Source organism: Drosophila gunungcola, unplaced genomic scaffold (genome assembly GCF_025200985.1).
Source record: "Drosophila gunungcola strain Sukarami unplaced genomic scaffold, Dgunungcola_SK_2 000206F, whole genome shotgun sequence".
Lineage (NCBI taxonomy): Eukaryota > Metazoa > Arthropoda > Insecta > Diptera > Drosophilidae > Drosophila > Drosophila gunungcola.
The window spans coordinates 20,704-44,207 of record NW_026453367.1 but is presented as its reverse complement, the minus strand read 5'-3'; the positions used below and the strand labels follow the sequence as shown (position 1 = coordinate 44,207).

The window sequence follows — 23,504 nt, the reverse complement described above, 5'->3', positions numbered from 1 at the left end:
TTAAGCTTTCTGAAGTCTATTACTAGGCGTTTTTTTTGTGTTTCCCTGTTCATCGGTCCCTTTTTATCTACAACCCAAACAGAGTTGTTATATGGAGACCGAGATGGTCGGATTATGCCGTCTCGTAATAACGCTTGTGTTTCTGTATTTACAAAGTCGGACACGGCCACTGGGTATGGGTAAAATTTTGAATATATCGGATCTTCATTTTCTGTCCGGATAGTACCAATAACGTAAGTATTGTACGGCAGCGCTTCGTTAAACTCTGCAAATACACCCGTACGGTTTCCTAACATTTCCTGATTTTTTTCCAATTTTATTCTGTGGTACCACTATATCCTCAACTTTTGTAAAATTAACATCTGCACACTTCAAAATTATAATTTCCTCCGAACTGCTATTAGTTATTAACTTCTTTTCTCTTAGATCAAGTACGACGTCAGTTTTTTTAGAAGGTCCAGTCCAATTGTTCCATCAAACGTTGTGAAGTTTGGTAGCAAGAAAATTGTTGTATTTGTATTAAAAAGGTGCATTATACATTTTTTGTTTATTGTGTTGTGACCATGGATTGATTTTATAGAGAATGGTTTATTTACGAAAATAACGTTTTTTAATTCTTTCATAGGTTAGATGTAATTCTTGGAAGCCCCTGTGTCAATTAAAAGTTTTATTTTTCTCCCTGCGATATCCCTTTCTATGAATGGGAGCAGGGAGTTATGCCTAAAAAATGTATTTAATAGTATTCTACTAGATCATCGTCAATGTTCCCACATTCCCTTTCGGATACTGCCGGGTATTTATTATTGGTTTCATTTGGTGGGTCGTTTTCTAAAGCCAGATGGCTTATCCTCTGGTGTTTTGGTTCTGTATATCTAGCGCTACTACTATTGGGTCTTTTAGGGATGAGGGATCAACTTCCATTGGTTGTGACGGATCCTGTCTGGGTGGTTGTCTTGGTGGTATTCTATTAAAGTGGGGATTTTTACCATTTGGGTTAAACTTAGCGTCTGTCGTTGCACTCTTTGTTCAGCCCTTTTGTGTTTTTCCTCCGTGCTACGTGCAAAACTACTTGCGATTTCCTTGTGCCCGAAATACATACTCGTAGCGCATCTGCTCTGTATTTTTCAGTGAGGCAGCTACAGTGTTGTCGTAGGTCATAATTGTCTTGTTTATTAGCAGAGTCAGGTTTTTCTCTACTTCGTCATAGTTCTGCAGAAGAGTCATGTTTCCTTGACGGAGTATTGACATCTCCTGTTCTATTAAATATATCGGTCTTTTGTCCGCGTATGTAAATTCAAGCCTGTTAATAATAGCTTTAAAATTTAATAGCGTGTCGAACGACGAAAGAACTATATAGGGTGAGCCTTTTATTTTGTTTCGGAGAATGCCTAAAGCTTGGTAGTGTTTGGAACTACCATCATATTTTTCGAATACTCGTTCCTGGTTGTTTTTATTTGGTTGATTTGTTGTTTTTAAATATTTGTTTTATTTTTTATTTTAACGTCGAATCGAGGGTCTTACGATTCGTTTTTTTATTTAACACGGGTCGAGGGTCTTAAAACGCGTTGGGTGCCAATTAATTATAAGTCCTGTTTAAGGATTTATTTTAAGAAGCACTATACTGTACGAATGAGAAGACTTTGTAATTGCGAGGTTTGACCGTCACGGTTTATTTCCAAAATTCAACTAACTGCTAAATACAATAATTGTTATAACGAAAGCTAGCCCTATGCCCTAGAGCTGCTGACCCGGCTGCCCATGCATGGTCTGATTGCGCTGACCGAAGCTTGGGATTTTGGCAACGTCGTTGTGCAACATCCGTAGGTGTCGCTGGTCTCGCATTATTTTAGTCGGTTATGCGTGATCAGCTTGGGAACTTCCGTGTTGCTGTGAAACCGTGTTAACTTATATGTATAAGCTAACACCCAAAATAATACAATTTCTCAGACAGAGGAAATGAGTAAGCATTGATTGCACAACAAACAGCAAAGCAATGCCCTCAATAATAGAATTTACCAAACCGAAGAAGAGAGCATTAATTGCACAACTAACAGCAAAGCAATGCTCTCAATAAAGTTCTAACGAACTTAGCTTGCACCTTTTGGTCAGCGATCGTGGGAATGCAGAACAGCCAATTTCCAAAGTTGATCGAACTCAACTTAGTGCATACAACAAAAACTATAATTAAAATGCACTGGCCAATTACAATTAAGTTTGGCCAACGGCGACGGCGACCAAGAGCAGCAACCAATAATATGAAAGAACGTCAGCAGAAACATCAACAGCGGCAGAGACGGCGGCAGCGATGGAGCGACGCGTAGCTATAAAAACAATTGTCTAACCTAAGTAAGTTAGTTCTTAATCTAACTCAATAAAGAAAGGTTTGATTTTTTTATCAAATTCATAATCAATCTTTTAACTTATATATAATTACACATATGCGTATATACCTAGATCTATGTGCAATTTAAACATTTAGAGATATATATATATATATATTTAGAGTCATTTAATATCCATAATATTATTCTTATAAATTAACTCCAAATATTTTTCTTAAATTTATATTTATTCTTATCAGTTTTATTACCCGTTAATACAAATATTATATACAAATATTTGGCACCTTAACTTACTCTTTTGTTTGTCAATTAAATGTGCACCTTTTTAAATGAAAAATCTTTTCAATAAATTATAATAAGAAGCAGAACTCAAATATGTCTTGGTAAACGTTTATAAAAGGGGGAGCTGGCGCAAATGGAAAAACTCGGGTCAAGAACAATGACGTAACTTTCGACTGACGACATTGACAATAGGGTGAGGCGATCCATCGGCATACGGGAAGAATGAAGGGGCAGGCTAAAACAGCAACACGCTGCCGATCAAAATTCGGTCAAGCGCTCGAACTAGCTACTTGAGAAGCTTGTGGGCAGCGACGACAAATGACAAAACGAACTGGACGATCTCTATCTTTTTCTAAGGCCCGATAGTAGCTACAACTAATGCATTCGGCCTTTTATTTTATTGGGGTTGAAAAGGGATTCAGTAATGCCATAGGTTTCACCGAAATGTTCAGTGTGCATGGTTCTGTATCCCAAGATTTCGGTCACCAAAAACACAGGTACTTTTCCCTATACCTAAAAAATAGCCTTTGTATACACATAGATAGGATAAACCTAAAAAATAGCCTTTGTATACACATAGATAGGATAACGGAATTTCTGATTTTAACTAGAAACTATCCTGACGGCTGAGAGGCAGAGAAAGAGAGAAAGTCTCTCTTAGAAACATTTGACTAGCTCAACTAGATACTAAATTATTTTATAACATGTATATTAATAATTTCAAGTCAGAGCGCCTTAAATTAAAAGACCGTAATTATATATTATTATTAATTATATTTAATTATATATTATAATAATATTATTCTTAAACAATTTAAACTGTCTAAATAAAAATTTAAAATATATATTATTCATAAAAATTAACTGACGATTTTAAATTTTTATCATATTCTTACATAGTTAAAATTATTAAGAAAAAATGTTGTTTGTTATTTATCATATTTTTAAATCAACTCCAGCGCTCAACCGGTACAAATACAGCGCCTGCGCTATCGGATTAAATGTTATGTAATGTAAAACAAAAATTCTAGGCTGTTACTTAACATATTTTAAAATCAGATCCTGATCTCAACAGAATCAAAAACAGTTTCAGCGGTTAACCTGTTCAAACGACTATTTTACATTCCAGAATTTTACATTAGTTCACTATTTCGCCGCCAGGGGGCGACAATGAGAGTAAGGATATATGCAACCCGCCAAACGGCCAAAGCGCCATCTATGTCTCAATATGCGCGGCTTAGCTCGTAAAGCGTCATCTAAGAGTCATTAATTTTGGGTTGTGTCTTGACTATATGAGGATCAATTTGACAGGATCCCTTTGAAAACTGTGATTACATATATCCTTACTCTCATTGTCGCCCCCTGGCGGCGAAATAGTGAACTAATGTAAAATTCTGGAATGTAAAATAGTCGTTTGAACAGGTTAACCGCTGAAACTGTTTTTGATTCTGTTGAGATCAGGATCTGATTTTAAAATATGTTAAGTAACAGCCTAGAATTTTTGTTTTACATTACATAACATTTAATCCGATAGCGCAGGCGCTGTATTTGTACCGGTTGAGCGCTGGAGTTGATTTAAAAATATGATAAATAACAAACAACATTTTTTCTTAATAATTTTAACTATGTAAGAATATGATAAAAATTTAAAATCGTCAGTTAATTTTTATGAATAATATATATTTTAAATTTTTATTTAGACAGTTTAAATTGTTTAAGAATAATATTATTATAATATATAATTAAAATATATAATTAATAAATATAATATATAATTACGGTCTTTTAATTTAAGGCGCTCTGACTTGAAATTATTAATATACATGTTATAAAATAATTTAGTATCTAGTTGAGCTAGTCAAATGTTTCTAAGAGAGACTTTCTCTCTTTCTCTGCCTCTCAGCCGTCAGGATAGTTTCTAGTTAAAATCAGAAATTCCGTTATCCTATCTATGTGTATACAAAGGCTATTTTTTAGGTTTATCCTATCTATGTGTATACAAAGGCTATTTTTTAGGTATAGGGAAAAGTACCTGTGTTTTTGGTGACCGAAATCTTGGGATACAGAACCATGCACACTGAACATTTCGGTGAAACCTATGGCATTACTGAATCCCTTTTCAACCCCAATAAAATAAAAGGCCGAATGCATTAGTTGTAGCTACTTAAAGCTGTAGTTGTATTAATTCATGGAACTACTGATTGTAAACCCATTTAATTAATAGTATGAGATCTCGACAAGATCTCCACCACCATATACTCTATGGTGCATCTACATACACACAACTATTCAGTCGCCATCACAGTTGTTTGAGAACCATGTACTTCTAGAAATTTTCCACCCTCACACACACAAGCAAACACGCACCCACAATCCCATATGTTTATCGAATATATACGAGTCTCCCCTACCCTATTCTCCAAACAGAGATAGTTAAAAAAGAGTCTTCGTTCAATTATATCAACCAGGTAAAAGTTAGTTCTTTGGATCTAAGGAACGAATAGACATCGTCGGTTTACTGCGTTCTGTTTAAAACTCTATTTTCGATTTTAATTTTTGTGTGCTTAATAAAAAAGTATAAACAAAAAATATTAAGCAATGGCTTCAGTGCAGTGCGATATTTGTAATAACAAAATTAATCTGTCGGAGTTCGAAGTTCATTACGAGGAGTGCTCAAAACCTCGAAATGCTATTGCACCAAAAAATAAGATTAGTTGTGATTTATGTTCAATTGATGTAGATTGTGAAAAATTTAGTGATCATTATAAAATGTGTCTAGGACCAAAAAATGCTTTCAATGCGCTAATGCAAGCCCGGGCCAAAAATACAAAAAAGATAGATATCAACGAATATGATATTATTGACCAGCTACCATCTACTTCGAGTGCTGGAATTAAGCGAAGTAGAAATGATGAAAATTCCGCTCTTGAGAGTAATCCAAAAAGGATTAAATCTCAAATCGAAATTATCTGCGGTCTATGTGGAGAAAGATATCCCCAAACCGGAAAAATCAAACATTTAAAATCGGAAAAGCATAAGAATGCAATTGCTAGAAGAGTAACAGATGTTGAAATAATTCATCTGGCTTCAGATACAGAATTCCCAATCAAATCCTATAGGGTTCAATCAACCAGCACATCCAATTTTATTGATATAAAAGAATTCTATAATCAATGTCAAAATAATATTAAACAAATTCTTACTAGATGGCTAGAGGAATACATATCAATAAAATTCAGTTTACAAGTATATGGACTATATGTAAAATACACAGAGGAGGGAGAGTGTATTGAAACCTTTAAACATTTTGGAACGGCCTACATATCTGTGTATGATGTTGATAACTTACCTACTAGAATTGATGAAGGTATCGATTATTTATCAAATGCTAGTAGTGAGTTCCAGGAAAGAGATTCTGGATGGGCAATAAAAGCATTTAAATATTTTGATATTACAATAATAAAACTGGAGCACATTCCTGTAAGAGGATATATTTCAGCACCTCCTACTATTAAGGCTAAGAACGCTTTAATTAATGTTAAAAACAATGATAATTATTGTTTTAAGTGGAGTATACTAGCTTCTATAGCTTATAAAAGTCATTCTTTGGAAACATTTTCTAACCCCAGACAACGGAGGTTTGCTAGAGAACAATTACAACTCCCCATAAAATATATAAATGTTAACATTTCACAAGAAAAAATAAAGTACAAACAAGTGGAACTTAATTTTTCAGGAATAGAGTTTCCTATTACGAAAAAGGGGATAAAAAAATTTGAGAAATTGAACCCCAACTTTAGTGTTAACGTATACGAACACGATTCTAAAGGAACACAAATTGTTGGACCAGTAGTAAGAACTGATTTTAAGGGGAGACCATCCCATATCAATTTGCTGGCAATTTCAAACAACAATTTGATGCATTATGCTTATATAACCTGTATGAGAACACTATGCTACTCACAGCATTCAAAATCTAGAACCCCTGCCTATTTTTGTGAAAACTGTTTACAGTTTATAACGTCAACAAATTCTACACATGATACCAAGGAATGCGGTAAAGTGGCTGCGGAATATCCAAAGCCGAATACCATAACAAAATTTAAAAATTTTTATAAAAAACTATCACCACCGGTAGTTATATATGCAGACATTGAAGCGGTATTAAAAAAAGTTCACACAACCCAAAACGATCCATCAATTTCATCTACAACGACATCTCAAGAGCATATTGCTTGCGCTGTATCATTTTTTGTGGTACATAAATATAACCCAAGTCTTAATAGACAATGGACCTATGAAGGTAAAAACAATATTACAATCTAAAGTGATTTAATATTAATAAATATATTTTCTTTTAAAGGAGATGATTGCATTAAAAAGTTTTGTCAAGCACTCAAGGATACTACCAAGGGCTTATACCACAAATATTGGACCACCCAAACAAGGCTCCAAGATGAATGCGAACCGATCTCCGTCGACAACGATAATTGCTGTGCCTGTGAGTTACCGATACGGGATAACGCAGAAATGTTTTATGATCAATTCTCTGGTAGCCATATAGGCTATATCCATAAAAATTGTAAAGTAGATTATAAGTTAACTGAAGCGTTTTTCCCAGTAGTTTTTCATAACCTTTCTAGGTATGACATTCATTTATTTATTAAGGAATTAGGAAATAATTTAAAACCGATTCCTTGTAATAAGGAATTATATATTGCTTTGACCCAAACTATTAGATTTGATGAAAAAGATTATTACAAAATTCAATTCATAGATTCCAACAGGTTTTTAAATTCTAGTCTAGAAAAACTAGCTAGCTACATGGATGAATCTAATTTTAAACTTTTAAAAACTAAATTTCAAGGGGAGAAATTTAATCAAATGAGACAAAAAGGGGTATTCCCATATGACTTTTTAGATAGTTTTGAAAAAATGGAAGAAAAAAATCTCCCGCCAATTGAATATTTCTATAATTCCCTAACAGACCAACCTTGTTCTTTTGAGGCTTACCAATTTGCTCAAAAGGTTTGGTCAACCTTTAATTGTAAGAGTATTAGGGATTATTTAAAATTGTATTTAGAAAGTGATGTTATGATTTTAGCAGATGTTTTTGAGAATTTTAGAATAATATGCCTACAAATATATAAGCTTGACCCAGTTAATTATGTAACAGCTCCATCAATTTCCTGGGATGCTATGTTAAAGTTCACGCGAACCGAATTAACTTTAATAAGCAATCCTGATATGTACAATTTTATTAAAAGATCTATACGAGGGGGATTGACTCAATGCACCCAAAGAATTTCGTGTGCTAATAATAAGTACATGAAAGATTTTGATAGTAACAAACCTGTTAACTTTTTAGCTTACATAGATGCTAATAATTTATATGGCTGGGCTATGAATCAACCTCTTCCTATATCAGAATTTAAATTTTTGAATAATCTGGAAATTAATCAATTCGATATTAAAAATATATCAACAGAAGGGGATTACGGATTTATGTTAGAAGTAGACCTTGAATACCCTACTGAAATTCATGATGCTCATAATTCGCTGCCTTTTTGTCCTGAAAGTAAAATACCTCCAGACTCCAAAATATCAAAATTAATTGCAGACTTATGTAATAAAGAAAATTATATTATTCATTTAAAATATCTGCAACTTTGTATTCAACATGGACTTAAAATAAAAAAATTCACAGAATACTAAAATTTCGACAATCTTGTTGGTTAAAACCCTATATAGATTTAAATACAAAACATAGAAAATTAGCTAAAAATGAATTTGAAAAAAATTTCTATAAATTAATGAATAATGCTATATACGGAAAAACTATGGAAAACGTTGAAAAGAGACGAGATATAGCTCTAGTTTCCCATTACCATTCAAAACAGAACTCTCCTGGATTTAGACAACGAATAGCTAGTCACAATTTTCACAGTGTAGCACTTTTTGGACCCAATTTAGCTGCAATAGAAGAATTGGGTTTAATGAAGGATGAAAATGCAGGTCAAATAATGAAGTCTTTCGCAGGGTTAAAGGCTAAAGCCTACTCGCTCTTAGTTGTAAAGGAACCTAATCAAAATTCAGATCAAAGTCCTTATGATTGTATTAAAAAGATAAAGGGAGTTCAAAAATCGGTTGTAAATAAATTATCACATACTAATTATATAGAATGTATTAAACAAAAGAAAACTTTTTATGGTGAACAACGAGTTATTAGAAGTCGATCTCATAACCTTTATACTGAGATTGTTAACAAAATAAGTCTTAATTATAAGGATGATAAAAGATTTATATTATCCGATAATATACATACGCTAGCTTACGGTCATTTTAAAATTAGAAATATTTTAGATGAGAATTAAGATTAATCAAAATGTATTTAAAATATATTAATGTATACATTGTAAATTTGTAATATATATATATATATATATATATAAATATAAATAAATAAATAATTTATTATTTAAAAGAAATAATTTTGTGTATGTGTTTCTATTCCATCTTATTATTTCAGCAGATTTTGTTTATCGATCCATGAAGCGTGGCTTTCATCAAAACCAAACCACTTAACTTTAAGTTGATTCTTTCGTTTCTTTAAAATTTTCTCTACTAAAAATGCATTAGGGTCTTTTACTCGTTGAAGTTCCGGTTCATAAAATGATCCATTAATAGGTTCACTCTTATAATCCTCCAAGTCATATGTTACAGGATAAGTTGCCTTTACTTTTATTATTTTGAATACCTCAGCCGTAAAATTGGGTTCGTATCCTTTCATAAATACACCCTTATATTTACTTATTCGAACGTAATCCCCCACTGAAAATTTGTGTTGTGGAAATATCTTGGGCATATTATAAACTGATTTTAATATGAATTCTTCATTTTTAGGGCATACATCCATAGGATTCATTTTTATTGTTCTGTGGTATGAATTATTATATTCATACACAAGATCTTTGATTTTGTGTATCCATATATATTTTCCCTGCATACTAAACATTTTCCACATTTTATTTTTTAATGTTCTATTAAATCGTTCACATATAGAAGCCTTTAAATGTGTGTAGGTATGATAATGATTTATTTGTTTTTGTTTCATCAAATTTTCAAATGTAGAATTAAAAAATTCTTTTCCTTGATCTGATTGAATATTTTTTGGCGTAGTTTTAGCTGTTTTGAATATAGTTTTCATTGCTTCAACTACATCCTGTGCAGACTTTGATTTAACTGCGATGGCATAAGCGTATTTTGAGAACGTATCAATAACAGTAAGTAAATACTTATATCCACCATTTTCTTTACTAAAAGGAATCATTTCAACTAAATCAATTTGCCAGGTATCATTTATCCCTTTTTGTACAAATTTACGACGGGTAAAGTTTTTTCGAACTTGTTTATGAATTTCATTAACAACTTGCTGTTTACTCATTTCTTTATTTTTTATTAGGTGATGATGAACGTTTAGATATTAGTGATTGCTTATATACAAGTACATCGTTTTTTATTTCTTTACGCATCTTTTTTGAAATTTCAAAACACAATCGTGTTAAATCTATTTTAACATTTTTATCGTAAGATCCCTCCAAATCAGATAATTGAACATCATACTTTTGTAATGAAACACACTTTGGAATAATGTGATTATAATAAAGATATATAACTTGTTGACTTAATATTGAATTCCAACATAAAAATGTAGTAAAAAATATACCTAATCTCAGTAAGGATCTCCAGGACTCACTATCAAATTCAATTTTGTTACCGTACTGGTTTATTACTATAACATACTGCTTATCAGATTTCCGAAATCTAAAGTTACATTTAATAGTAGACATGATTGGGTGATCAATAATTGTATCGGGCATTAAGAAATCGTATTGATCAAGTTTTAGTTGAATATACTCCTTGTATGTAAGAAGTTGCATCCATTGATCTTTTTCAAATCCAACGAAATTATTTTTACTTTGTTGCATCCAGATCATTGGTACGAATTTTCGTGATGTTGACAGCCCGCATTTCAACTTTAAATTTTGTACAACATAGTACTCGAACCCGAAAATGACTTCATGATCCTGATTCTTTCGGGGTTTTTTATTGCTTTTAACTTGACACATGTCCATAGTGGTTGAGCTCTATTTTAAAACTGTTAGTTTGAATCAATCCGACCGCTATATAAAGGGAAGTGTTCAGACAGTTCTACACTCAGTTGATTAAAAAATCTCATCCCACCATGAACACCGTAGATCGAAGTTCAAGCGTAATAGTTGATTTCCAATATTTACTCGGAAACAACAAACAAATTTTTGTAAAGGAACTTGCATTCATGCAAGCCGGAACAGTGATTCCTAATTTTTTTCATTTCCAACCACCATTTAATATAAAGGAATTGGATAATGAAACAATTAAACAGCAACACTTAAATCGACAGAATATTAATGGATTGGATTGGTCAGCTGGAGATGTACCATATACCTGTTTAGAAGAAATACTCACTCCCCTAAATAAGTATAGTTCAGTTATTGTCCGTGGTGAAATTAAAAAACATTTTCTATCTAAGTATTTATCAACTACAATTGTTGATATTGATATTGGAAAAAGCTTAACTCAACTACCTAATTTTTTCACCAATTGTAAAATTCACAAGAAAAAGTTACCACTTCGATGTTCATTAAATAATCTGTTTAAGCTTTTTGTAATCTTAGAACATTCCAACTATGAAGTATATTGTAATGCTAACATATATGTTTAACCATCAGTAATAAAATTATCACTGAACTAAGAGGCTGTCTTTATCAATGGATTCCTTCAAGGGCCTGTTTGGGAATGACCCCCGCAAAAAGGGTTATACTCAACTCATTTATTGTAATTATTGTGGATCTGATTCTCATTTCGAAAAGAACTGCGCTAAAAAACGTGATCAGGAAAAATCTAAATAAACACATATTGTAATTCAAGGATAATTTTTATGAAAATAAAAATGTTCACTCAATTTATACATCCCTTCACAATGTTAATTTGTGGCCCTTCAGGATCTGGAAAAACAACCTTTCTCGAAAATCTAATAAACAAAAAGAATGATTTGCTAAATGTTTCAGTAGATCGAATTATTTGGTGTTATGGAGAGGAGAGTGCTAAACCTAATTTTAATAACGTAGAATATCATAAAGGAGTTCCCGAAATAATTGAAAATGAGAATAAGGAACCTATTCTTTTAATATTGGATGACTTAATGATGGGGGCATTTAATAAAAGTGTATGTGAACTGTTTACGAAAGGATCACATCATAGAAATTTATCAGTAGTAGTCGTAACTCAAAATATATTTCATAAATCATCGCATACCAGAGATATCTCACTAAACACAAAATACATAGTTGTTTTTAAAAATCCTCGTGATAAACTTCAATTTCAATGTTTAGCCAGACAAATTTATCCTGAAAACCCGTCAGAACTTTTCAGAATATATAAAGAAGTAACAGAGCAACCTCATGGATATTTACTAATTGATCTCACCCAAGGAATCAACGATCTCTTAAGATTTAGAACTGACATTTTTAATTTAAAATTTACAGTGTGTTATTCAGATGAAAATGGTTTACAAAAAGAACCTAAATCGCTTGAAAGCGAACAAACATTTATTGTATGTACTCAAAAAGGCTAACAACAAACTACGTAAGGCAATTATAAGTAATAGTGATAGTGAGTTGGTAAAAACATTAGTAGAGATCGTATTAAACACATTACACGGAAATCATAAGCTTACGAAAAACCATTTAACTGCACTCAAAAAGTATAAAAAAGTATTACGATATTTATCCTGTCCAAAGCGTTCTTTAAATTCTAAGAGAAAAGTTCTAATTCAAAAAGGTGGTTTCTTGCCAATTCTAATAAATTCATTGCTTTCTGGAATTTTTGGAAAAATTTTGAATCATGTTTAAAAATAAACATAATTTAAACAAAGTAATTTTAATGAACCCCATCACTTATCAGAAATTGGTTAACGAAAATAGAGGTAATGAATTAATAAGTTTAAAATTTTTACCAATTTTAAACGATCAGCGAATAAGTGATTTCGATAAATGGATAAAAATTCGCCAAGAATTGTCTTATTACCAAAATAAAAAACGAAATAAATCATGGCATGGACAAAATGATCAAAAGACACCTCTTACATTAACTAGACCTAATGAGTCCCAAACAATTGATTGGATTGATGAAAAACCTAGTTCTTCGGGGACTAAATTTAAATTTGATGAATCACTTCCAAAAAAGGTTGAACTTCCTGACTTACCATCTGAAAGCGAAGATGAAGATTTTAAGTCGAATAGAAAAAATACTTTATTGGATAACAAACGAAAAATAAGTGAAACTTCCTTTTTAGATACTAATGAAAATGTTAAGAAGATGGCAGTGACAAAAGTGAAGCTTAATGATAAACAACGCAAATTAAGAGTAAATTTAAAAAAATTAAAGCGGGAACATCTCCATTTCAAAATCTAAGATATGTAACAGGACGTGAAAAATTAAGTAGATCGGTTAGAACTAGAAATCCAGTACAAATAGGAAAAAACAAACTTAATTGGACATCATACCAATAATTGCCATATTTAATTCTAAAAATGGGTTATTTACATGAGTTTTATATCACCTTACTCAGTAATGATTCACTAAATGTATTTCCTGATAATGTTAAATGTGCATTTACTAATATTGTAAATATTCCTGAAGATATGAATGATGATTGGGAAGTTGGAATTACAGACATTTATCTAAATAATTATATCAAACATGTATCAGATAAAGAAATAAATACTTCTAAAGATATAGAAAACCCCGAAGCAGAATTTATAAGTTTAGTAAATGCTGAAACATTTAGATATACTAATGTACCCATTGAATCAAAAACACCTGAACTTGGATTAATTTTTATTTACACCGATATAATCAAACCGAGAATTGTTGGGAGTAAAAGACCCCGTTGTCTTCGTGTTTTACATTATAATGGAAAAGAAAAAAATATTCAGTTCAAAAATATTGAATATTACCCGTTAGACATCTGGTCACCAAACGAGATCTCAATTTTAATTACAGATTCAAATGGATATAAGGTACCGTTTGAAACATCGGTAGTCCCAATATTTACTACTCTTCACTTTAGAAGAAGGAAAAGATTTATACTATAAATAATACTTGCTCGATTATAAGTAACTCAGAATAAAAATAGTCACCATGGTGAAATCTTATCATCAATATTATTTAAATCAGTCTGGTGGAGGATTAAGTAATATAGGAAGTCTTTATATATCACCTCGAATAGTTCAACAAGGGCGAGGAATCGGGAACTTTTTTAGTGGTCTTTTTAACTACATAAAACCACTTTTTCTTTCGGGCTTAAATGCTATAAAAGATCAAGCCACTGAAACTGGAAAAGCTGTAATTAATGATCTCGGGAGAAAACCATTACGAAATATTGTTCAAGAACAAAGTAAAATTGCTTTACAAAATCTGTCAAATAAAGCAATTGATAAAATGACTCGCTTCCAAAATGGTAATGGAAAACGGAATAAAAAGCGTAGTGCAAGGAAAAAAAGACTTCATTCAACATCCAAAACACATAGTAAACGTACCAAAACGCCGCAAAAAAGAAAAAAGTTATCAAGAAAATTAAATATAAGCGATATATTCTCTAAGACACAATGAGTAACCATATTGAATGTATGAAAAGTGAATTGGATTTGTTTGCTCCGCACCCTACACAAAGCTCTATTCTAAAAACTGAAGAAGTATCATACAATCCAATTGCATCATTAGATAGTGCTTCTTCAATCGAATTTGTTTGTTTGGGCAACGGTGAAACATATAGAGATTTATCAAGTGTTTATATACGTCTTGTAGTACAATTAAGAAAAAATGACAACAGTGCCATCGAAGGAAATACCGTGGGTGTAGTAAACAATATTCTACATTCCATTTTTCGAAGTTCTTCAGTTTATTTAAATAACATATTGGTATCACAGAGTGATAATAACTACCATTATAGAGCATATTTGCAGACAGTTTTAAATTACGGTAGTGATGCCTCTGAAAGTCACTTATCAGCTCAAGGTTATTATCCAAATTTTGGACGAATAACTGCGGGTCAATATGTTTATCCCACAACAAATGATACCCTAAAAAATATATTCAAAAATAGTAATAAGGTTGAACTATTTGGTAAAGTTCACGGAGATATTTTTAATCAACCTAAACTGCTCGTAAACAATGTTGATTTAAGGATTAATTTCAATATTGAGAAAACTGCATTTTATTTAATGGAAAATGAATCGGAATCAAATCTAAAGATATTAGAAGCTCAACTTTTCATGAATCATATAACTATCAACCCCAGCATACTATTAGCTCATCATCATGTATTACAAACCAAAAATGCTATATACCCATTTAACAAAGTCGAAGTAAAGTCTTTTACAATATACCCAGGAAACAATACTTTATCAATAGATAACGCAGTTATCGGTCAGCTACCAAATTTTTTAGCATTTTGTATGGTAAAAAACCGTTCATACTCAGGAAATCGTAGTTTGGATCCATTCGATTTCGAACATTTTAAAATTCAACGATTTAATCTTTTGGTAAATGGAGTTCAAGTTCCTTCTCAAGCCTTAGAGTTTGATTACTCGAGCGCTGAAAACGCACAAAGTGCAAGAGGTTATAATATGCTATTTAGAGGAACTGGAATAAAACATTACGATCGAGGACTGCAAATTACAAAGGAAATGTTTGATAAAAATAGTTTTATATTAGCCTTTGACTTAACTGCTGATCATTCAAACTCAACGGTTTGCTCGAATTTAATATCTCAAGGAACTATTAGGATTGAAGGTCGATTTTCAGTACCACTTGCTGAAGCAGTGACTTGTTTAGTTTATTGTGAATACGATTCAATGATAGATATTGATAAGAATCGAAATATCCGAGTTCTTCTTTAAATATGAATACATTACAAATACATAATTTACTGTCTAAGAATGCATATACAAAATCTATATTTAAAGGAGTTTTCCCATCAGATCAACTACCATCAACTATTTTAAAGTTTCCAGCGCTAATTATTGCAAACACTGATACTTCAACCCAACCAGGAACTCATTGGATTGCATTCCATTTCAAAAGTAATAGATCCGCAGAATTTTTTGATTCATATGGCCAATATCCTCAAAAAAAAGAGTTCATTACATTTTTAAGAAAAAATTCGGTTAAATATTTGTTTAATAAACAGCAACTTCAAGGCTATTTTTCAAACACTTGTGGTCATTATTGTATACTATACGGTCTGTTTAAATGTAAAAAAAAATCATTGAACTGCTTCCTAAAAAATTTTAAGCGAAATGACTTTTTTTATAACGATAAGTTAATTCTGCAAATGTTTAAGAAATATTTTAAAAAATAAAAAGACAAGTAATTTTTAATTAAAATCAATTAAGATTATTTATTGTTTCGGATCTATACAGTCTCTGATTCAACTTATAATATTTTAACATAATATTAAGGGCTTCGTCTTGTAATATAGGGAGTCTATGACATTGGCATGTGTCTGGTCCAACCTCTGCATCATCATCACTCCAGGGACAAAGCTTGTAGTGAAATCCAAATTTTGAGTGAATTAACTCTTTTTCAGCCAAATCCTCCAGTGTAATGCGTAAATAATCCAGTCTAGTAACGTGCTCCTCGAAAATCATATCCTCGAACTGAATCAAAAACAACTGAATTTGTTTAGCCAGCATTTTTGTTTTGTTGGGTTTTAATATGATTTCACTCCTTTAGATTGAGAACCAGACTGATGTTTAAAAGAGAATCTTTGGGGTTTATATGAGGAAATTCTCACTATATACTTTATTTATTTAAAGACAAAAATTCAATGTTTGCAGGACTGTATTTGTTCATATCTTTCCCCTTATATACAAGATGAGAAATACCATTCTCTTTTAATTTCTTAAAGGGTGTCTTAGTAGAAAACTTGTTTACATAATTTTTTGGTAGAAAAACCCATATATGCTCGTTGTCCTTGTCTGTTAAATAAAGAGCTATTTTATTTCCATATGGTGTTTTCTTTAGTTTACATCCAATGATTTTATATTCAAATCCAATACATAGATTTTCAATTTTTGTATAACCAATCAGAGGTTTTAACTCATTTAGGGTGGATATGAAGTCCTGAAGAATCAAGTTAATTATCATATTATATTATATAAACATTTAAACACACATACCATTTTGAAGTGGGATTGTAGGAATTGATTATTTTCTGGTAAATACCGAATGTGTACTAATTTACTTACAGAATAATACATAGCCTTTTATACTCTCGAAACCCTTATTTACAACGAAAATAGTATATAAATATATACTATATACAAATATATATATATATTATGTACAATAGTATATAAATATATACAATATACAAATATATATTATGGACAAAAGTATATAAACACATATATTCAAAATTTCAATTCAAAATCATATTTAAAGGTCATGTTCATCTGATATTCCTCAGTTCATTATAGAATCGGAATGGAAGCGTTTATTTGTGAGTTGTGTGTTTATCCGAAAACCTTTTCTACTCGTAATGGTTTAAAACACCATACCTTGAAAATACACAACTTCAGCTATCCAAAATCGAAATCGTGTTATTATCAATGTGGTTTTTGTCCTGAAATAAAAAAATTCTGGCTGCGACACAATTTGTATATGCATACACTACTGAAGCATAACTTCCATCTTAAAGAAAACATCAAATTTATGTACGAACATTTTAATGAACCGAACATAACTACATTAAAACATCAAAACAATGTTAAGTTCGATGTATTTCCAGCTATCCAAAATGAATAAAAAAAATTTTTAAATATTGATTTTTAATATTCTGTTTATTTTTCTTATTGGTTGCAAGGTTCCTGTTAAATTCGAAGTATTCCAAGATATTTAAAATAAATAAAAAGATTTTTTAAATATTGACTTTTTAATGATTTATTTATTTATTTTTATTGTTTACAAAGTTCTTGATTCCAACTATCATTAAGTAAATCTAAATAAGGATTTGGGTCAGCATCTTCCACTCCATCAAATACGCTGTCATCGTCAGGGAAGTCCGGTATGGTTTCCACCTCTATTGGTTGTCCAAAGGCTGTAAGCATCCAGGCGAACGATTCTTCTTCCACATTCCGTCGTAATTGGGAGTCCAAATACTCCTGGGAGCTCATACCGATAGGATTTTCATCCAATTCTAAGTTTTGCAGGTCCTCAGGAATTTCTTGGGTTGATGTAATAGCTGGATAAAATGAGCGCTGAATATTCATATCAAGATCGGCAGCTGCATCAACATCGTGAACTAACTTCTCAGTGATGTCATCAACGAAGATCACGGAAGTATCTGATGTGTCCATGTTTACAAATTGTGTTTACAAATTGAAATGAATATTGTAACCATGGATGCACCACATTTTATATCCAAAAATCCAGAGTATCGACTTATTTAAAGATGTAGTTCGATTGGTTAACGATAGTGCGTGTTTGCTTGTGTGTGTGAGGGTGGAAAATTTCTAGAAGTACATGGTTCTCAAACAACTGTGATGGCGACTGAATAGTTGTGTGTATGTAGATGCACCATAGAGTATATGGTGGTGGAGATCTTGTCGAGATCTCATACTATTAATTAAATGGGTTTACAATCAGTAGTTCCATGAATTAATACAACTACAGCTTTAAGTAGCTACAACTAATGCATTCGGCCTTTAATTTTATTGGGGTTGAAAAGGGATTCAGTAATGCCATAGGTTTCACCGAAATGTTCAGTGTGCATGGTTCTGTATCCCAAGATTTCGGTCACCAAAAACACAGGTACTTTTCCCTATACCTAAAAAATAGCCTTTGTATACACATAGATAGGATAAACCTAAAAAATAGCCTTTGTATACACATAGATAGGATAACGGAATTTCTGATTTTAACTAGAAACTATCCTGACGGCTGAGAGGCAGAGAAAGAGAGAAAGTCTCTCTTAGAAACATTTGACTAGCTCAACTAGATACTAAATTATTTTATAACATGTATATTAATAATTTCAAGTCAGAGCGCCTTAAATTAAAAGACCGTAATTATATATTATATTTATTAATTATATATTTTAATTATATATTATAATAATATTATTCTTAAACAATTTAAACTGTCTAAATAAAAATTTAAAATATATATTATTCATAAAAATTAACTGACGGATTTTAAATTTTTATCATATTCTTACATAGTTAAAATTATTAAGAAAAAATGTTGTTTGTTATTTATCATATTTTTAAATCAACTCCAGCGCTCAACCGGTACAAATACAGCGCCTGCGCTATCGGATTAAATGTTATGTAATGTAAAACAAAAATTCTAGGCTGTTACTTAACATATTTTAAAATCAGATCCTGATCTCAACAGAATCAAAAACAGTTTCAGCGGTTAACCTGTTCAAACGACTATTTTACATTCCAGAATTTTACATTAGTTCACTATTTCGCCGCCAGGGGGCGACAATGAGAGTAAGGATATATGTAATCACAGTTTTCAAAGGGATCCTGTCAAATTGATCCTCATATAGTCAAGACACAACCCAAAATTAATGACTCTTAGATGACGCTTTACGAGCTAAGCCGCGCATATTGAGACATAGATGGCGCTTTGGCCGTTTGGCGGGTTGCATATATCCTTACTCTCATTGTCGCCCCCTGGCGGCGAAATAGTGAACTAATGTAAAATCCTGGAATGTAAAATAGTCGTTTGAACAGGTTAACCGCTGAAACTGTTTTTGATTCTGTTGAGATCAGGATCTGATTTTAAATATGTTAAGTAACAGCCTAGAATTTTGTTTTACATTACATAACATTTAATCCGATAGCGCAGGCACTGTATTTGTACCGGTTGAGCGCTGGAGTTGATTTAAAAATATGATAAATAACAAACAACATTTTTTCTTAATAATTTTAACTATGTAAGAATATGATAAAAATTTAAAATCGTCAGTTAATTTTTATGAATAATATATATTTTAAATTTTTATTTAGACAGTTTAAATTGTTTAAGAATAATATTATTATAATATATAATTAAAATATATAATTAATAAATATAATATATAATTACGGTCTTTTAATTTAAGGCGCTCTGACTTGAAATTATTAATATACATGTTATAAAATAATTTAGTATCTAGTTGAGCTAGTCAAATGTTTCTAAGAGAGACTTTCTCTCTTTCTCTGCCTCTCAGCCGTCAGGATAGTTTCTAGTTAAAATCAGAAATTCCGTTATCCTATCTATGTGTATACAAAGGCTATTTTTTAGGTTTATCCTATCTATGTGTATACAAAGGCTATTTTTTAGGTATAGGGAAAAGTACCTGTGTTTTTGGTGACCGAAATCTTGGGATACAGAACCATGCACACTGAACATTTCGGTGAAACCTATGGCATTACTGAATCCCTTTTCAACCCCAATAAAATTAAAGGCCGAATGCATTAGTTGTAGCTACTCCCGATAAATTTATTCTCGTTATGTAGAGGAGGGAGTGGTTTCCAAAGAACCCACCCCGTACGGCAAGCTGAGCCGGCACCCAGCGTGCCCACCCAGGACGCAACTCCCTCGGCCCAAGTCCTTTGGACTGGGCACTAATACACCGACGTATAAGGATCGGCACCTAACGGAGGATTCTTTGCAACCCTAGAACTAGGACTTTTAACATCTGAAGATTTTTTTTTTACGTTTTAAAGGTTACGATTTCAAAATCGGAATACCGGATGTAGGGCATATCTGCAAAAATTACATGCCAGACATAATTTTCAATTTTTCTGAACAAAGATCAAAAAAAAATTTTCTGTATTCTTTTCATAATATAATTGCCAAATAAAACTGCTGTTGTATGCAAAAACAATCAAGCAGCATAAAAAGTGAACGAACACACACATATATTTTTCCAGTCTTTTTGAGTCGCGTCTTGGCTCAAGTGTCTTTACCGTCGTCATTCAAATTGGTAATTTGAAGATTTACGTCAATTATTTTGAATTTTTATATTTTTCTGGTTTAACAAAAAAAGTGTGGCTGGCGTGTGCCACTATCAAGGTTGATTATTGTTTATTTATTTTTTAATTACTTCGGCACGAGCCAAATTCTTGAAATTTTAAGATAGGTCAGTAAATGGCAGGGAAGAGGAAGAAGGTAACGTTGACAATACCGCCTACTAGGACTGCAAGGGCTTCAACCTTAGCCGCAAGACAGGCCTGGAGAGCAAGGCAAACCGTGACAACTAGCGAGCAACAGGCACAGGAACAGTCGGTCAGCTTTGGCAGCAAGCTAGATAATTTAGGAAGCCTGGCAGATTACCACAGTTCCACCATGGAGAAGTCGTCAGGAGCTGTAGGGGGTGAAAACTATTACTTAGGACCGCCACAAGGAAGGTCCAGCGTGCTACCTAACACAGGAGCACGGAAATTAGTGAATCACAATAAGGTAATTCACAAACAGACGGAGACTCGCCTGCACAAAACAGCACTTCTCGGCCGGCACCTTCGAGCCGCTGTGAGCGTCAACTTAACACCGAAACAGGTGTTTCGGGGTCATCACTACCGCCAGGACTTAATTCTTAATAATTAATAGTGCCCGCTTTTATTTCGGAATAGAAATCTGGTAGGAATTTCAGATGCCTTTACCGGGGAAACGCCTATTAGAGATTGCGGAATTAGATACGGTAGCGCCAGAAGAAGAGAATCCCGAACGCTACGAAACTGCAAACACCCCACACAAACTTACCGAGCAACAGGAAGGCACCCTTAAAAAGGTAGTCAACACCTTGCCATCCTGTACAGATATGGGCTTAGGGAAAAACGAGTTAGAAGAACGTGTCATAGAAGTTACACAGGAGAATTTACCTATCAAGCAGAGGCATTATCCCATCTCACCAGCAAAACAGAAACTGGTATTTGCCGAACTCGACCGAATGATAAAATTAGGGGAAATAGAGGAAAGTAATAGTATTTGGAGTTCCCCTGTGACCTTTGTGCAAGAGGGCCCAAAAATCGCTTTTGCTTAGACGCCCGCAAAGTTAATGCCCGGACTGTAAGGGACGCATACCCGTTACCACACATAGAGGGTCTACTAAGTCGTCTACAAGAAACGTTCTTTATATCCGCTATCGACCTGAAAGATGCATTTTGGCAAATACCGCTGGAAGCTAAAAGTAAAGAAAAAACAGCTTTCACAATGCCAGGACGACCTTTGTACCAATTTACCGTCATGCCGTTCGGCCTATGTAATGCTGCCCAGCGAATGTGCAGACTGATGGACAAAGTAATTCCAGCAGCGTTAAGAGAATTCGTCTTCGTGTATCTTTTGAAGAACATTTGAAAATGTTGCGGCAGGTAAGTGATTGCTTGAAATAGAACAAAATTAACAATCAATGTGGCAAAAAGTAAGTTCTGTTACAGCCAAGCTAAATACCTGGGGTATGTAGTAGGTGGGGGTTGCATAAAAACCGATCCAGCAAAAATAAGGACTATTCAAGAATTCCCACAGCCAATATCCGCTAAACAGATGCGGAGATTTTTGGGAATGACAGGGTGGTACCGGCGTTTTATACAAAACTACGCTCAAACTGCAGCACCGCTTCATGAAAGTCTCAAAAAGGACCGAATCAGGAAATATGAGCTCGATGAAGATGGCATTAAAGCCTTTGAGGCACTGAAGACCAGCCTGGTATCAGCACCTGTATTAACAACACCGGATGTTTCAAAACCTTTCACGATTCAGTGCGATGCATAATACCCGCAGTAAGGAAATTGAATTTGCAGTAGGTCAGGTGGTATACCGAAAAAACTACAAGCAGAGTAACCGAATGGAAGGGTATAATGCAAAGCTAGGGCCCAATCGGGTACGGTGTCTCATACTTGGACGCAAGGGAAGGGTCGCTGTACGAATTAGGAAATTTGGTTGGAAAAATTATTGGAGTATATCATGCCAAAGACCTTTTCGCTGTTTGAAACTGGTTGAAAACCAACAGCGATCAGTGCAATTGTACTACTCAGCGAAGAAGGAACGTTTTGCCTGAGCAACCAATAAAAAGAAGAAGAAGATAAACGGCAGTATGAAAGTTATGCAGGAAATCGAAATCACGAGGGAGGCCGTGAAGAAGCATCTGTAAAGGTGCGAGGCTGAGGGAAGACCCCTCCCCTTAGAAGCCAACGCTCGGGACCGCAGAGACATAGCGGTGGACGAGCGGGATAGACTCGCCTGGGCGGATACTGCCCTAGAAGATACGCTGCAGTCAACGCAGCGAGAAATCGAGAAAACCATGGCGAGGATAGAGGCCGACTACATACGTCTCAACGAACTAGTACGGTTGAGGGACGCCACACAGCCGGACCTGCGGATAGGGGAGGAGGACTACCGCCAGGCACGGCTAGAGACATTCACGCGAAGAATGAGCGGATCCGGCGAGTAAGCCAATTTGCAATTCGCCGGCGGCAGAGGAGGCAAAGTCTGCCTCCAGACTACCGTATTTATACCGAAGATGAAGACGACTACGAGCCGACCCCGGCAAGACCGCGTTTGTCAATGTAAAAAAAAAAAAAATTCATATCTTATCAAATAAATAAAAACAAAAAAATAATATATATATTTGTCCCCTGACCTTTTTCTATTTTTTTGTTGAGGGCAAATTAATGATAACAATAGCCCGGATATCTCAGACAAAAGAGCGTGATACTCCTAAATTCCAGGGTATGGGTCGAGGCCACACGTTAGGGCAATAACAACCTAAGTACAATCGCT

At 33.3% G+C, this 23,504-nt stretch overlaps 1 protein-coding gene across 1 annotated transcript; it reads right to left on the bottom strand.

The window, feature by feature from the left end:
* Window positions 1-17,664: 17,664 nt before the first annotated feature.
* LOC128265991 (uncharacterized) lies at window positions 17,665-18,839 on the bottom strand. The gene is made up of 2 exons (XM_053002254.1): window positions 18,598-18,839; window positions 17,665-18,558 (listed from the first exon to the last, which is right to left on the bottom strand). Exon 2 carries the CDS (start codon window positions 18,086-18,088, stop codon window positions 17,687-17,689), a length of 402 nt encoding a protein of 133 aa, XP_052858214.1. The 5' UTR covers window positions 18,089-18,558; window positions 18,598-18,839; the 3' UTR covers window positions 17,665-17,686.
* Between the last annotated feature and the right edge of the window lie 4,665 nt (window positions 18,840-23,504).

Coding starts and splice junctions, on each gene's coding strand:
- LOC128265991 (XM_053002254.1), bottom strand. CDS start 18,088: ATGGACACATCAGATACTTCCGTGATCTTCGTTGATGACATCACTGAG.